Source organism: Labeo rohita, chromosome 4 (genome assembly GCF_022985175.1).
Source record: "Labeo rohita strain BAU-BD-2019 chromosome 4, IGBB_LRoh.1.0, whole genome shotgun sequence".
Taxonomy (NCBI): domain Eukaryota; kingdom Metazoa; phylum Chordata; class Actinopteri; order Cypriniformes; family Cyprinidae; genus Labeo; species Labeo rohita.
In genome coordinates, this window is record NC_066872.1 from 44,136,970 (window position 1) to 44,151,547 (window position 14,578).

At 32.6% G+C, this 14,578-nt stretch overlaps 2 protein-coding genes across 31 annotated transcripts in view; both read left to right on the plus strand.

Annotated features, from left to right (window-relative positions):
* The window catches only part of plekha5 (pleckstrin homology domain containing, family A member 5), a 177,256-nt gene extending 174,314 nt beyond the window's left edge, over window positions 1-2,942 (plus strand). For 26 of the 28 annotated variants that reach the window (XM_051107215.1, XM_051107224.1, XM_051107217.1 and 23 more), the window contains one exon: window positions 1,995-2,942. Coding sequence is in view for 1 of the 28 variants with exons in the window: in XM_051107219.1 (XP_050963176.1) it covers window positions 1,998-2,032 (35 nt within the window). In the remaining 27 variants the exon portion in view is untranslated. The remainder of the gene's footprint in view (window positions 1-1,994) is intronic. The other 2 variants (XM_051107216.1, XM_051107219.1) reach the window with 1 other exon arrangement.
* Window positions 2,943-6,701: 3,759 nt separating this feature from the next.
* Window positions 6,702-14,578, plus strand: part of aebp2 (AE binding protein 2) — a 37,511-nt gene continuing 29,634 nt past the window's right edge. For 2 of the 3 annotated variants that reach the window (XM_051107712.1, XM_051107711.1), the window contains exons 1-4: window positions 6,703-7,279; window positions 12,542-12,752; window positions 12,949-13,056; window positions 14,329-14,515. In XM_051107712.1, the coding sequence (XP_050963669.1) occupies window positions 6,837-7,279; window positions 12,542-12,752; window positions 12,949-13,056; window positions 14,329-14,515 (949 nt within the window). In that variant the 5' untranslated portion in view covers window positions 6,703-6,836. Of the gene's footprint in view, window positions 7,280-12,541; window positions 12,753-12,948; window positions 13,057-14,328; window positions 14,516-14,578 lie in introns of all 3 variants that reach the window. The other variant, XM_051107710.1, reaches the window with a different exon arrangement.

Consider the following 14,578-nt stretch of genomic DNA (forward strand, 5'->3'; position numbering starts at 1 on the left):
TTTTCATCATTTTTATATAGTCGTCTCAGTAAATGATCGTAATGCCTTTGCTCATAAAATCAGTCCGAGCGTTTCATTCCAGTTTATAGGAGACTTTTTCTGTGGGATTTTAATGCATCATAAATACAAGCGTGTGTGTGTGTGTGTGTGTAATCTGTCGGTTCTCGGAGGAAAATGAAGGATCCCCTCAAATGAAGCAGTAATTAGCCTCCCAACTAGAGTTCATTAGCTTCATAGAGTCTCAGTGAGCATAAAGCTTCACTAATTAACAGTGCAATTAAGAGTCATTCAGACGCCGCTGCACACGACAAGACACTGAGATATAGATGTATGTATGCCTCATATAGTCTGATGTAGTGAGAATATGGTGCTCAAAACACCCCGAACTGCAAGAATATGCAGTTTGGTGGAGATCCTGACATCTCTGTTGACTGGTTTGTATTAGTTGCATGAACGCATGTCTTTTAATTGATGTTCTGTGGAACGGGGAGGTTTTTAATTTGTTTTTGTCGCTAAGTGAAGTCAATTAAATACAAAGGCAATTTGTGTTACTTAATGAAAACAATTCATGCATTATTTCACTTCCACACAGTCGTCTTGATTGCATGAAGATTGCATTTGTTCTGCACAGCGGTGTGAAGTTCACAAAGAAACGCCAGAGTCGCAGTTCACTTCGAAATCGAATGGAAAAAAAAAACATCAATTATATTTTGCATAATGAAAAAATGCTTTGGGAGCAATTACATGGTTTTTTTTTGCATTATGACATTATTTTCATGACAATTAGACACAGTTTCCTCTAAAATGAGTCATGAAAATCATCCCATTTGGACGCCACTTGTTAAATTAAAATCAGCCTGAATTAAATTGAGTAGTCAACAAATACTAGCATAATGCATTTTATTAGTTGAAATTTATTGTACTTTTAATGCAATTAAAATGTCTTTTTTTTTTTCTTTTTTTTTGCATTTCAGTAACAAAATTGTACAGGAAATGTGCTTCATTTCCTTTGAATTAATGTGCATATATATATATATATAGAATTGAATATATAAATGAACATAAATTCTTACATCTAATAATGAATTACGAACATAAATATATTAAGTATATTGTTTGTATAATTTAATAAATATATGCACAGTTATAATTCATTTTGTACATATTGTATATATATATATATGAACTTGAAAATATATACACATTTAAACATATATTATATATTCATTTAAATATGAAATACTTTAATATATAATTGATTGTATAAATGAATATATAAAGACATATTGATATTAATATAAAAATACTTTAAATGTATAATTTATATATAGAAAAAAATATATATTTATTTAATTTTTTACATTGTTTTTATATATATATTTTTTTTTTTTTCAAATAAATGTATATTATTATATATGATATATAATTCATTATATATTAAATCTAATAAATTATGAACAAATTATTAGATTTTTAAATATTTATATTGATTGTATAATTCAATAAATATATGCACAAAAGTTATAATAAACAACTATATATATATATTCATTTAATATATAACAATGTATACATGAATATCTAAATGCATATATATATATATATATATATTAATATAAAAATACTTTTTTTAATAAAAAGTATATAAAATATAGTGTATATATAATATAGAATTAATCTATATAGAGAGATAAATAATATATATTTATTTTGTTTTATATTTAAAATAATGCATCTTTCTATTATAGCAAATTTAGTCATGGGAATTTGTCGAAAATTAAAAGAGATGCATTAATATGCAAAAAAAAAAGTATGTGTGTGTATATAAAACAAACAAATCTTAATAGTCCATTTGCCTTGAAACATGTTTTTTTTTTTTTTTTTTTTTTTTTAATCAAATATGACATGATCAGGATTTTTTGTCTATGTTTGAGATCTATTTAGATATAGACATGTTAAATATAAGTGTGTAAAATGTTGTTTTGTGTGTCCAGCAGCCCCTCCACCGACATCTGTGAAGCACAGCATGTGAGGGGACGTCCCGCCGTGAGCCAATCACATCATCGTCATCAGACAGACAGGAAGTGCCGCCCATCAGCTGACCGACACACAGCGACGTCCAGGCCTTAGTTCGACTTTAGTTGAAAGGATTCATTTCTAGTGGTTATTATTTATATTCCTCTTGTTCTGTTGAGTTTTTCTGAAGCATCTGTAGATCCCAGAGTTTTATGGTTTGATGGGGTGAGCAGAGGTGCTATCACGGAAACCCTCGCCGACGTACATTACAGGAAGCGGAGCGTTTTCTTCAGGCTGCCGAGGGTGGCGTTCATCGCTTGTTTTATATGGATTTTAATGGGTCGCTCCCGGTTTTACCTAGTGTTGGTCGACGCGATTTTTAGTACTCATATCTTTTTGCACTGTACGACACCCATGGTTTCTTTTTTGATATCAGACGATTTGTGTATAAACGACGTACGACTCTAACGTTTCAATAAGGCGCCGCCGTACTGCTGCCGACGGACAGGATTTGTAAATGATCTGTATGTTGGATAGTCCGCAATAGCCACCACACTGTTTCCCGACACACTCATGAATGTTCCAGCTTACCTTTTATTTTTCTATGGCTGAGATATATTTAACTAGAGAGACAGAGAGTACAGAGTATTAGAGTTATAAGACGAGTATTCCAGAGGTCTGCTTTAGTTTGAGGAGAACAGCACACAGTGAGCGTTTTCAAACAGTTGATAAAGCAATAAGCAGGGTTTTGGTGTTCAACTTTGATGTATAAACTGTAAAGTTCATGATGTATATACTGTACACCATACTACGAGCAGAGCAGAGACGCAGAAGAGGTTATGTATCAGAGTCAATATGCAAATGTTCATATTTCATCTGTTTTATATCATGTGAAATAAATGTCGATGTTCTTATATATACGAAAAGCGCTCCATTGCTTTTTTCCTGTGTGGTTATTGGACTTTGCACCCCATGAGTGTGTTTTCAAACACTACTGTTCATTACTAAATAAATAATAATGTATATATAGTTTGATTGACAAGCAAGTTTTTATATTTTATATAAAAACATTAAATTACACTTTTTTATATATATATATTTTTTTGAAATATTAACTTTAAATCTAATATGCATTCTGATTAACTTGAAATATTTTTTTTAATATCTTATATAACAAAATTAGAAAAGTGTTAATTCAAATATCTAACAATTCTTTAAATTTAAAAATGTTTTAATTGTACATTTTTTTTATATATATATAAAATGAGGTATTTTAGGTGTATACTGTGTGTGTGTAAGAAGTAAAAAATTGGAGTTTTATTAAGATTATAGTGTAAAGTATATACATGTTAAATTCCATGAATTAGAAAATTATTACGAATAATATTCCAATGTACTTTACATTTATATCTATCATATGCATTTTTGTTAACCTAAAATGATTTAAAAGTATAATTATATATAACAAAATTAGAAAATTATTCATTCAAATATCTAACAAAATTCTGTCTGAAATTTACAAATTAAAATAAAAAAATGTTATAATTGTACATTTATATATAAAAATAATGTATTTTAGGTATATACTGTGTGTGTGTGTAAAAACTGTTAATATTGTACATACATGTTAAATTATATTAAAATGATATATAAATGCTGTATTTTCTCTTTGCATACGTATTTTGTAAAATTATATATATATATATATATATATATATAATTTTAACAGAATTAGAAAATTATTACAAATAATATTACAATGTACTTTACATTTATATCTGTCATATGCATTTTGGTTCTTTATATACATTTGTAATTAATTTAAATATATGTATATATAGAAAGAAATTTGAATTTTATTAAAATAATTTGTAAAGTACATGCTAAAACTAAAAATCTAATTAAAATTAAATATTAAAATTATATATACATTCTATATTTTCTATATAACAAAGTTAGAAAATATGTATATATCATATCTTGATTAACTTAAAATGACTGAAAATTATATAACAAAATTAGAAAAATATAAATTCAAATATCTATACAATTCTGTATCACTTGTTTCTAAATTTGACTTATTACATATATATTCAAATTTAATATAAAAATAAAAAATTAGAATGTACTTTCATACATATACACTACCGTTCAAAAGTTTGGAGTCAGTAAAACTTGTAATAGTCTTTAAAGAAGTCTCTTATGCTCATCAAGGCTGCATTTATTTGATTAAAAATATAGACAAAAAAACAGTAATATTGCAAAATGTTTTTACAATATAAAATAATGTTTTTTATTTTAACACACTTTAAAATAGAATTTATTCCTGTGATGAAAAGCTGAATTTTTATCAGCTGTTACTCCAGTCTTAAGTGTCACATGATCCTTCAGAAATCATTCTAATATGCGGATTTATTATTAGAATGATCAATGTTGGATAATATCAACAGTTGTGCTGCCAAATATTTTTTGGAACCTGTGATTTTTTTTTTTTCAGGATTCTTTCATGAATAACAAGTTTAAAAAGTACAGTGTTTATTCAAAATATATATATTTTATAACAATGTAAATTATTTATTATTAACTTTCAATAAACTTTTAATTATTAACTTAATACATCCTTAGTGAATAAAAGTATTAATTTCTTTAAAAAAAAAAAAAAAAAAAAGAAAGAAAGAAAGAAACAATAAAAATGTACTGACCCCAAACTTTTGAACGGTAGTGTATGTGTGTGTGTGTGTGTGTGTTTGTTTTTGTTTTTTTACTTTTTTTATTAAAAAGTTTAGGACAAGGACATATTGCACTACTTTAAAGTTTTTAATATATGTATTTTCTGCAAACTTTGTTAGCGGGTTCATTACGGAGCTGTAATAATGAAGTTGGAGTCTCAGTTGTCTCAGTCATTTGAGTTTTACACTTAATGAGAGATTCTGCCAGTGTTTTGTACAGTGAGTGTTGATTATATGATCTCAGAGGCTTTGAAGAGAACACTCTTCAATTAAATACAGAACAAAAACAGGCTTTTGGAATTTGAGGTCATTTGTTTTCAAGACACCATAAATGAATTAAGTGTGACCTGCCCTTCCATTTACCATTTAATAATGTATTCATCCCATCCACAGAAATTTCCATGATGAACTAGGTGTTTTGTCACCATCTGCTGGTTTGATGCAGTACTGCAGCACACTGTAGCGCCCTCCACAGGTCATATTGTGTAAAGCCACGAATAATTTCTCATAAATGATAACGCTTAATCCTTCATAAATGTACACCCTATATTACTTTCAATATTACATGTAATAAAAATGTTTGATTATTAATTATTTGGCCTTAAATTCCAAAAATCAAAGTAATGCATACTCTGGCTTTTGATTTCCGTATGTAAAATCCCATAAACAGGAAACTGACGCCATCTAGTGATGTTTTCCAGAAAGAGACGTTTTAAATGACTCATATTTTTGATCTAGATTCGTGTGATAATGGTTAAATGGTGAGTCTGGAAACCCCCACCTGAGACGCAGGGAGAAATCTTCTGATAAAAGTTTCTAAGCCAACAATAAGGCCGGAATAACAGAAAAACATGTAGGCCAAAAATAGTGACACGCGCTTTCAGAAAACCACCTGCACTTCCGCTGCACTTCATGATTATTACACGGGTTTTTATTTAATTGTTTAGTTATTTATTACTAAATAATACATATCAAAACACCTATGTTATATATGTTACAATAAAATAGAAATCGGCAAATATGTCTACAAATATTTTTATTAAATGTCACGTGGTGAATACGTGTGAGTGTAATTTTTAATCTTTTTTTTTTTTTTAATTATTATAATTTTTTTTTACAAAAACGATTTTTACAAAATATGTATAATTTAACAAGTAGAATTAGTTTTTTTATTGTGTTTTAGGAAATAATAATAATAATAATAATAATGCCAACAAGTTTTATCAAGAATTTTAGCTTTTTAATAAATGTTTTTACACCACTTAGACATTTTAAATGTAATTTTACAACTTAATACCCGATTCAAATAAATCTACACAAATTTTAGATCATGTTTATTCTCCTAAATAAACTTTAAAGTAATTCATAATTTCATATTTGCATATAAATATGTCTTTATTATCCTGTATATGCGTATTATTTCTTAATTCATTTATTACTAGATAACATCAATACAACTGTGCTTTATAGGTTATAATAAGATGGCAATAAATGTCACGTGGTGAATACGTAGGAGTGTGATTATTTTAAATAAATATTCCAAATGATTATTTGATGTAGAATATGATGAAGTAGAATTACTGTATTTCTTGTGTCAGGAAATAATAATGATAATAACAATAATAATAATAATGGCAACATTTTATCAAGAATTTTGTCATTCTACAACTTAATACCTATTTCAGAGTATCTCAAGTATGAACTAATAAATCTATACTAATTTTAGTTACAAGTATTGTGTTGTATAACGCTATTATTCGTGTGTTTTGCTTCTTAAAGAAGTGGAAATAAATGATTAATAATTGAGTTTGAATTTAAGGCCTCCTTCTGAACGAACACGAGCAAGATTAACACGTACTGTCGCCATTTCGGTTTTGTAACGGAAACTTTTCAACTTTATCTTGTATATTTAGTGTCGCGAGCACGTGGAGGCATTCATAATAAGCGCTGACGTCACGCTCGCTCCGCCCCGCGTTTCCCCGATCAGCCTCCAGCAGTTCCACGATCCGTCCGGTCGCTGAAAGTCTCCGCGTTTCATCCGTTTCCCGTCGTGTAAACCCGGCCAGACCGCGAGCAAACTAGCGGAACCCGATGGCTTCGACGACTCTTGACGGTTTCGAGCAAGAGTCGCCGAAACCGAGCGAGCAAAACGGCGACGAGAGCGAGTCGGGCCTGTGCGCTGCTGATCCGGAACCGGCCGTTAAGATGGACGGAGCGGAGACGGACGAGAAGCCCAACGGACACGAGTCCACAGAACAAAGCCCGGAGGAAGCCACGCGGGGAGACGGCGGCAACGACGAGGATGGCGAGACCGAAGCGGAGCCCGAGAAAGAGCAGCAGAAGAGCCCCGGCAGCGCGGACGGGACGGCGGAGCGGATGAAGAGAGAACAAAGGGAGGAGGAGAGCGCGTCCTCACCGGCGGAGAAAAACAGCAGCGGCGGCGGAGGAGGAGGAATGAAGAGGCGCGCTAGTCTGGAGATGATGAGCTCATCGTCCGACGGAGAGCCGCTCAGCCGCATGGACTCGGAGGACAGGTGCGTCTTCAGCCGCTGACACACAACCGATCATCGGCGTGACCGATAGTTTACCGATATATTCATAGTGAGATCAGGTCTGCTGATCAGTGACGCGGTTTATGTGCGGTTTGGATCGTTACTCAACTCTCTCAAACGAGAAATGTGCCGTAAAACTAAACCCAAAACAAAGAGGAGGAAACAAAAATGGCAGGAACCACAACAATATTACTAGCAGTAATTCGTGTGATATATTAATGAGGCATTTTATATAGTCGCATAGCTATTTCTGTTCTGTTTACTTGGTTATTTTGGCAAAAAGCAGAAATGAAACGAATGATATCTGTTCTGCCCATACGTGTCTACGTTCTATAATCTATTAATTTATTTCCTGTCAGTTATTTTGGCAAAAAGTACGAATGTAATCATATGTCTGTTCTGAAAGTACGTGGTGTAAACAAAAAAATTAAGTACAAAAAATTCTAATGTTCATATGGTATATTGTATAATCTAAAGGTAATTTATTTACTATTAATTATTTTATCAAAAGCAGAAGTTAAACAAATAATATCTCTTCTGCAAACGTGGTGTGTAACCATCAAAAACAAAACATGTTGTATAGTATACAAGTACAAAAAAACACGTTGTCTAGTATTACATAGTACAAATATATATATATATAAAAGTAGGAAAAGAAAAGATAATATTCATGAAACATTGTATAGTATTATGGTAATTTATCTACTATTAGTTATTTTGTCAAAAAGTAGAAATTAAACATTGTTCTGGAAATATGTGGTGTAACCATAAACAAGTACAAAAAGTCAAAATATCTGTGATGCATATTTTAGTCTTATTTAACATTTGTTCATTATTAGTTATTTTATCAAAATCAGAAATTAAATGAGTAATATCTCTTCTGCAGATACGTCATGTAACCATCAAAAATGTACAAAAAAACCCATAATATTCATAAGATATGTTGTATAGCCTCATTGTCATTTATTAAGTATTTGGTGAAAAAGCAGAAATTAAAGTCTGTTCTGAAAATACCTGGTGTAACCATAAACAAGTACAGAAAAGTCATAATATTCATAATGCGTATTTTAGTCTTATTTATACCATTCATTCACTATTAGTTATTTTATCAAAAGCAGAAATTAAATGAATAATATTTCTTCTTCAAATATGTGGTGGAACCATCAAAAACGTACAGAAACAGACATGATGTATAGTTGTATGAAAATGTATTTACTATTAGTTATTTTGTAAAAAGGAGAAATTAATATATGTTCTGCAAAAATGTGGTATAGCCATCAGAAAAGTGCAAAAAAATCATAATATTCATAAAATATGTTGTATAGTCTTATAGTCTAGGTATTTTGTGCAAAAAGCAGAAGTTTAAACAATATCTGTTCTGAAATATCTGGTAAACAAGTACGAAAAAGTATTTGCGATGCATATTTAGTCTTATTTATACAATTTATTTACTATTAGTTATTTTATTAAAAGCAGAAATTAAATGAATAATATCTCTTTTGCAAATACATCATGTAACCATCAAAAAAGTACCATAATAATAATCATTTATAAAACATGTATAGTCTTATGGTAATTTATTTACTGTTTACCAAGTTATTTTTTCAAAAAGCAGAATTTAATGTCTGTTCTGCTCAGTTGTTGGACACTTACGTATGTCACAATGCAATATTTATCAGTATTTTCATTATTACAATTATTGTTATTGTTTAGAGTTATTTTGAAATTTGAATGGTTGCAAGTGTATTTTCATGTCTGATTTAAGTGGCACAAGGTCTGGTGTCAAAACAAAATCGCTAAAATTAGTTTTGCAAATCACTTATCAGACACTCAAAGTAGTGTATAAATCATAAAAAACAATGTTAAAAGTTTTTTTTAATTTCTGTTATTTAGTTATCTAAATGGTTGCAAATATAAGATACATTTCTCACTTGACAAGGTTTATTATTTAAACAGCTCATTACATAAGTTACATTGGATATAAATACTGTTTTTTCTTTAGAAACAGTATACATTTGTATTGCTGATGAGAAAACACAAATCTAATTTGAACTGTCTTGTAACTAATTAATCCAGAGTAATTCTGTACCATAAAACTCATTTAAATGTCACAGTAACACAAGGAGATGTTAGTCAGAATGACTCAGTAAATTCACATTTATTGTGTGAAAATGAGATTCAGACACATTTCAGAACCATTAAAGCTTATTCAAATCATTTATCCGTCAGGACAAAGCACAGCCACACCAGTTATTGGCTTGAGAAGTTGATGTCGGCCTGTTTTTGCCTTATCAATTCAAGCGCTTTCCTTTGAACTGATTTTACGTCATCCGGTGCGCTCGGACCCACGAGACCTTTCGCCATCTTTCCACATCACCAGGGTAACATGGGTGCGGCTGTGCATGTGTTTTATGGCACGTTCTGTCGAAGTGCTGGATATCTGCCCTTTATCATGCCAGGGCGGCTCTTTTATTATTTGTCTTACTCTAAAGGCACGAGAAAATGGATTCCTCACCATCCGTCGTGCTGTAGACGGCCCAGCTCGCAGCACATGGGAAATCTCCATAGACTATCCGCAGGCACGGTGGAACGAATTCACGGTGAACACAATGTATCAGGTCAGCCCAGGGGTGGAGGCAGGAGAAAGAGGGAATGTGTGTGCGCGAATGGGAATCCCTGCTCTGTGCCAGACGCGCTGCTTTGTGGAGCTTTCGCTGGGAATAAAGCTCTTAAAATCCGAGCGGAGGCCCTGAGCCCTGCTGTTTGGGCAGCTGGAGGGCTTGAATGTGTAACTGTTGTGCGGGACGTCTGGGAGAGCGTGACACAGACCACACGACAACTGGTGGATAAGACGAGATTTGCCTTTATAGCGTAGCTCAGGATCATTTAAATAGTCCAGGTTATTCATCAGAAGCAACTGCAGAAATGTATGTTAGAAATGTTAATGCACTCAACAGATACAGCTGAAGTCAAAAGTTTACATACACCTTGCAGAAGTTGCAAAATGTTAATTATTTTACCAAAATAAAACGGGTTATATAAAATGCATGTTCATTTTTTTATTAGTACTGGCTGGAGTAAGATATGTCACACAAAAAGACATTGACATGTAGTCTACAAGAGAAGATAATAGTTGACTCCGTTCAAAAGTTTACATACACTTCTTAATACTGTGTTGTTACCTGATCCACAGCTGTGTTTTTTTTTTGTTTAGTGATAGATTTCATGAGTTTCTTGTTTGTCCTGAACAGCTGTTCTTTAGAAAAATCTTTCAAGTCTTTTCCAGCATTTTTTCTGCTGTGTTTAAACCCTTTCCAACAATGACTGTATGATTTTGCTATCCATCTTTTCACACTGAGGACAACTGAGGGACTCGTATGCAACTATTACAGAAGGTTCAAACGCTCACTGATGCTTCAGAAGGGATCACAATGCGTTAAGAGCCGTGGGGTAAAAATTTGTTCAATTTGAAGATCAGGGTAAATTTAACTTATTTTGTCTTCTGGGAATCATGTAAGTACCTTCCGTAGCTTCTGAAGGGCAGTACTAAATGGAAAAATGTATATATATTTAGGCAAAATAAAAAAATAAAAAAAAGGAACACATTTTCATTCTTTTCAAAAGTTTTCACCCCCTGGCTCTTAATGCATCGTGTTTCCTTTTGAAGCACCAGTGAGTGTTTGAGCCTTCTGTAATAGTTGCATACGAGTCCCTCAGTGTGAAAAGATGGATCCCAAAATCATGCAGTCATTGTTGGAAAGGGTTCAAATACACAAAAATGCTGAAAAACCAAAGAATCTGTGAGACCTGAAGTTTTTTTTCTTAAGAACAGCAGTCAGTTTAACTGTTCAGGACAAACAAGGGACTCATGAACAACTATCACTAAACAAAAAACACAGCTTTGGATCATTCAGGTGACAACACAGTATTAAGAATCAAGTGTATGTAAACTTAACATACTGTTTCAGACCTGTGGAGCACAAAAGGAGATGTTAGGCAAAGTGTTTGCACTGTTCTTTGTGGACAGAGCTTTGCATGAGAAACAGACTTTAACTTATGCTTTTATACTCTAAAAGTCATCAACGTTTGATGTCAATGCTAAATGACAGGTGTTCCAGCTTGAATATGTGAAAGTGCAAATGAGTTTTGAGAGGGGAACTCCACTGGTTGGGACGTTTGAGTAAAAGCAGGTGTTAACTATTTGCTCGTCTTCTTCAGCCAGTTTCAGCCGTTTTGAAACTAAATCTCTCATGTACGTTTACGATGTCTGACGGCTCCTGGACATCAGCCTGCAGAACCAAGAAACCCACGTGTGTTGAGGTTTTAACCCACTTTGTAGTCTGTCAGATGAAAGCTGTGGCCAGCTGCTTCTGCTTTCAGTAGAAAAAAACTGGTGCTAATCTCAATCAGGTGTCAGACTTTCAAAATGCATGTTCAGCATACAAGTCTCAAATGTTAGTGCGTTTAGCATCGCTATTACTATCGCTGAGCAAGTCCCTAATGCAAATGATTAAACTTTAATGCACGCACCGTTTGTGTGCATTCTTCAGATAATGGTTTTGAGCAAAAAAATCACTGATGTACCTGTGGGTTTTGCAGCTGTAAATGCTTTATCACTTCATCAGTAGTCAGACTGGCAGTTGGAGTTTGTCTCTGTGATTACCCAGCATCCTGTTTTCTGGCACATCCTGGGATTTAGCGTCAGTTGTGGGCAGTGAAGTCTGAAAGGAACCAACAGATGGAAGTGTGCGTGAGCCCCTCCTCTCCCCTCAGGAGCCATTCAGCCACATTCACTGGAGTTCATGGTGTTTTACTGCGGTAGTTTACCGCTGTCCTCTCCCACACTGCACAGCTGCATGCTTGAAAGATCACTATTACAGCGTTTGTGTGCCACGGTTAGGCGGTCGTCCTGCTGCACTGGCCTCATTTACCGTTTACAAAGACTTATGGTTGTTAACGTGGGAGCTGCATTGCAGGTTTTATCACAGAAATCAAGATACATTTTCTGTTATTCATTATTATTTTTAATCGCAATATTTTCATCACAATTTCTAGGGCCAGTTTTGTGCATATAAATTGTATTTTTACTGGATAATCACCGCAACAGTGGGATTTAATTGAGAAAACATCATTAAAAGGGCACTAAAACATCTCAGCCTGAAGAAATTAATTACTTTTGGCATACCAATATCACTATGAAATTTGGATTTCTGCCTACAAAATCATTGTTTATGTTTGTTTCAGTATCAGCAGTACTCTTATGGACATGGAGAGCATCGCATCCAGCGGTCGTTCTACCCCAGCTATGATGAACGGTCATGGCGGGGCGTCTTCCACCTCCACTAAGGGCCCATCTTACCCCTGCTGCTGGGATCAGTGCCACATGCTGTTCAGCACCAGCCCGGACCTGGCCGAACACATCCGCGGAGTGCACGTGGACGGACAGCGTGGTGGGGTCAGTCTGTGTGTGTGTGTGTGTGTGTGTGCGCGCATGCTTGCTTTATGCCCCAAAAAGTATTTGAGCCATGTTAAATGTGGCATTGGATTAGAAGAAAACGTATTTTTTATGCCATGCATTTTGCAAAAAGATTTTAAATGCTTTTTGATGCATTTAGTGAGATTTAGTGACATTGCTCACTGTTTGCACGCAGGTTTTCGTGTGTCTTTGGAAAGGCTGTAAGGTGTATAACACACCGTCCACCAGTCAGAGCTGGCTGCAGAGACACATGCTGTCACACAGTGGAGACAAACCATTCAAGGTTGGCCTATTTGCACACATACACAAATACATGCAAACAATTTATTTAATATATATATATATATACAAACAAACAAACAATAAATTCACAACTAAATAAAAAGTAAATAAAACAAAATATATATATATATATATATATATATATATTTTGTTTTATTTACTTTTTATTTAGTTGTGAATTTATTGTTTGTTTTATTTATTGTATATTATTACATTTAATTTGTTTATTTTTTGTTTGTTTTATTTATTGTATATTATTTTTTTTAGTTTTTTTTGTTTCTGTTTTATTTAATTGTAATTGAATTAATTAGATTTTTTTTATTTATTGTGTATTATTAAATTAATTTTTATTTGTTTATTTTTTGTTTCTGTTTTATTTAGTTGTAATCGATTTAATTAGAGTTTTGTTGGTTTTATTTATTGTATATTATTAAATAACATTTTTATTTGTTTTTTTTTTGTTTCTGTTTTATTTAGTTGTAATTGATTTAATTAGAATTTTTTACTTTTTTTGATTGCTGTTTTATTTATTCTATATTATTAAATTTATTCAATTTAAATTTATTTATCCAAGCTTTTAAAACTACTTCAGTCTAAAAACATGTAATTTTCACATTGCAAGCTTTTAAACTATTTTAGTCTTGAATTCTCCAAACTTACAGTATTTTAAATTTTAAATATTTGAATATATCTGAAAATTAAAATTATGAACTATTTTAAATATTCAGACTTGGCGTTTTTAAGCCAACGTCAAAGTTTGTCTGCAAATCTTACAATCTAGTTTTTAGTTTCTATTTTATTTAATTGTATTTTATTAAATTTGAATAAAATTTTGACCTGTTCTGTTTAGTTTCTTTTTTGTTTAATTGTATTGTAGTAAAACTATTGTATTTTATTTATTTATTTTATTATTTTATTTTATTTATTAACAGAGATTCTTTAACTTTAGATTGTCTTACATGGTCAGTCTCACACATCAGTTCACATTTCACCAAAATATCTAATTTGGGGGGGTAACAGATTGCATTAATAAAAGGAATCCTGTCTTTTGTCCATTTTTATGATGACATTAATGATAAATTATAATTTTAAGAAGAGTTCATACTGTTATGCAAGAGTAACCTTGCATACAGCTGCATGTTTTGTTTATGAGCGAACTTTGTCATCGTGGCTAGACAGTGAAAACTGTAATTACAACCCAGCGTTGCTAAGAGTTCATGTGACTTGTTTTTATTTACTGTAATTGCTCTGACCAATGTCTCTCTTTGTGAAGTGTGTGGTAGGCGGTTGCAATGCCACCTTCGCCTCCCAGGGGGGGCTAGCGCGCCACGTGCCGACCCACTTCAGCACCCAGAATTCCTCCAAACTCTCAAGCCAAACCAAGGTGAAGGAAGAGTCTCCTTCCAAAGCGGGCATCAACAAACGGAGGAAACTCAAGTACAAACGGCGGCGGTCATTGCGTAAGTGTCGGTGCAACTTCAATCCATGTTTATTTCACGTTTCAAAACTCCCGGTCGGTAACT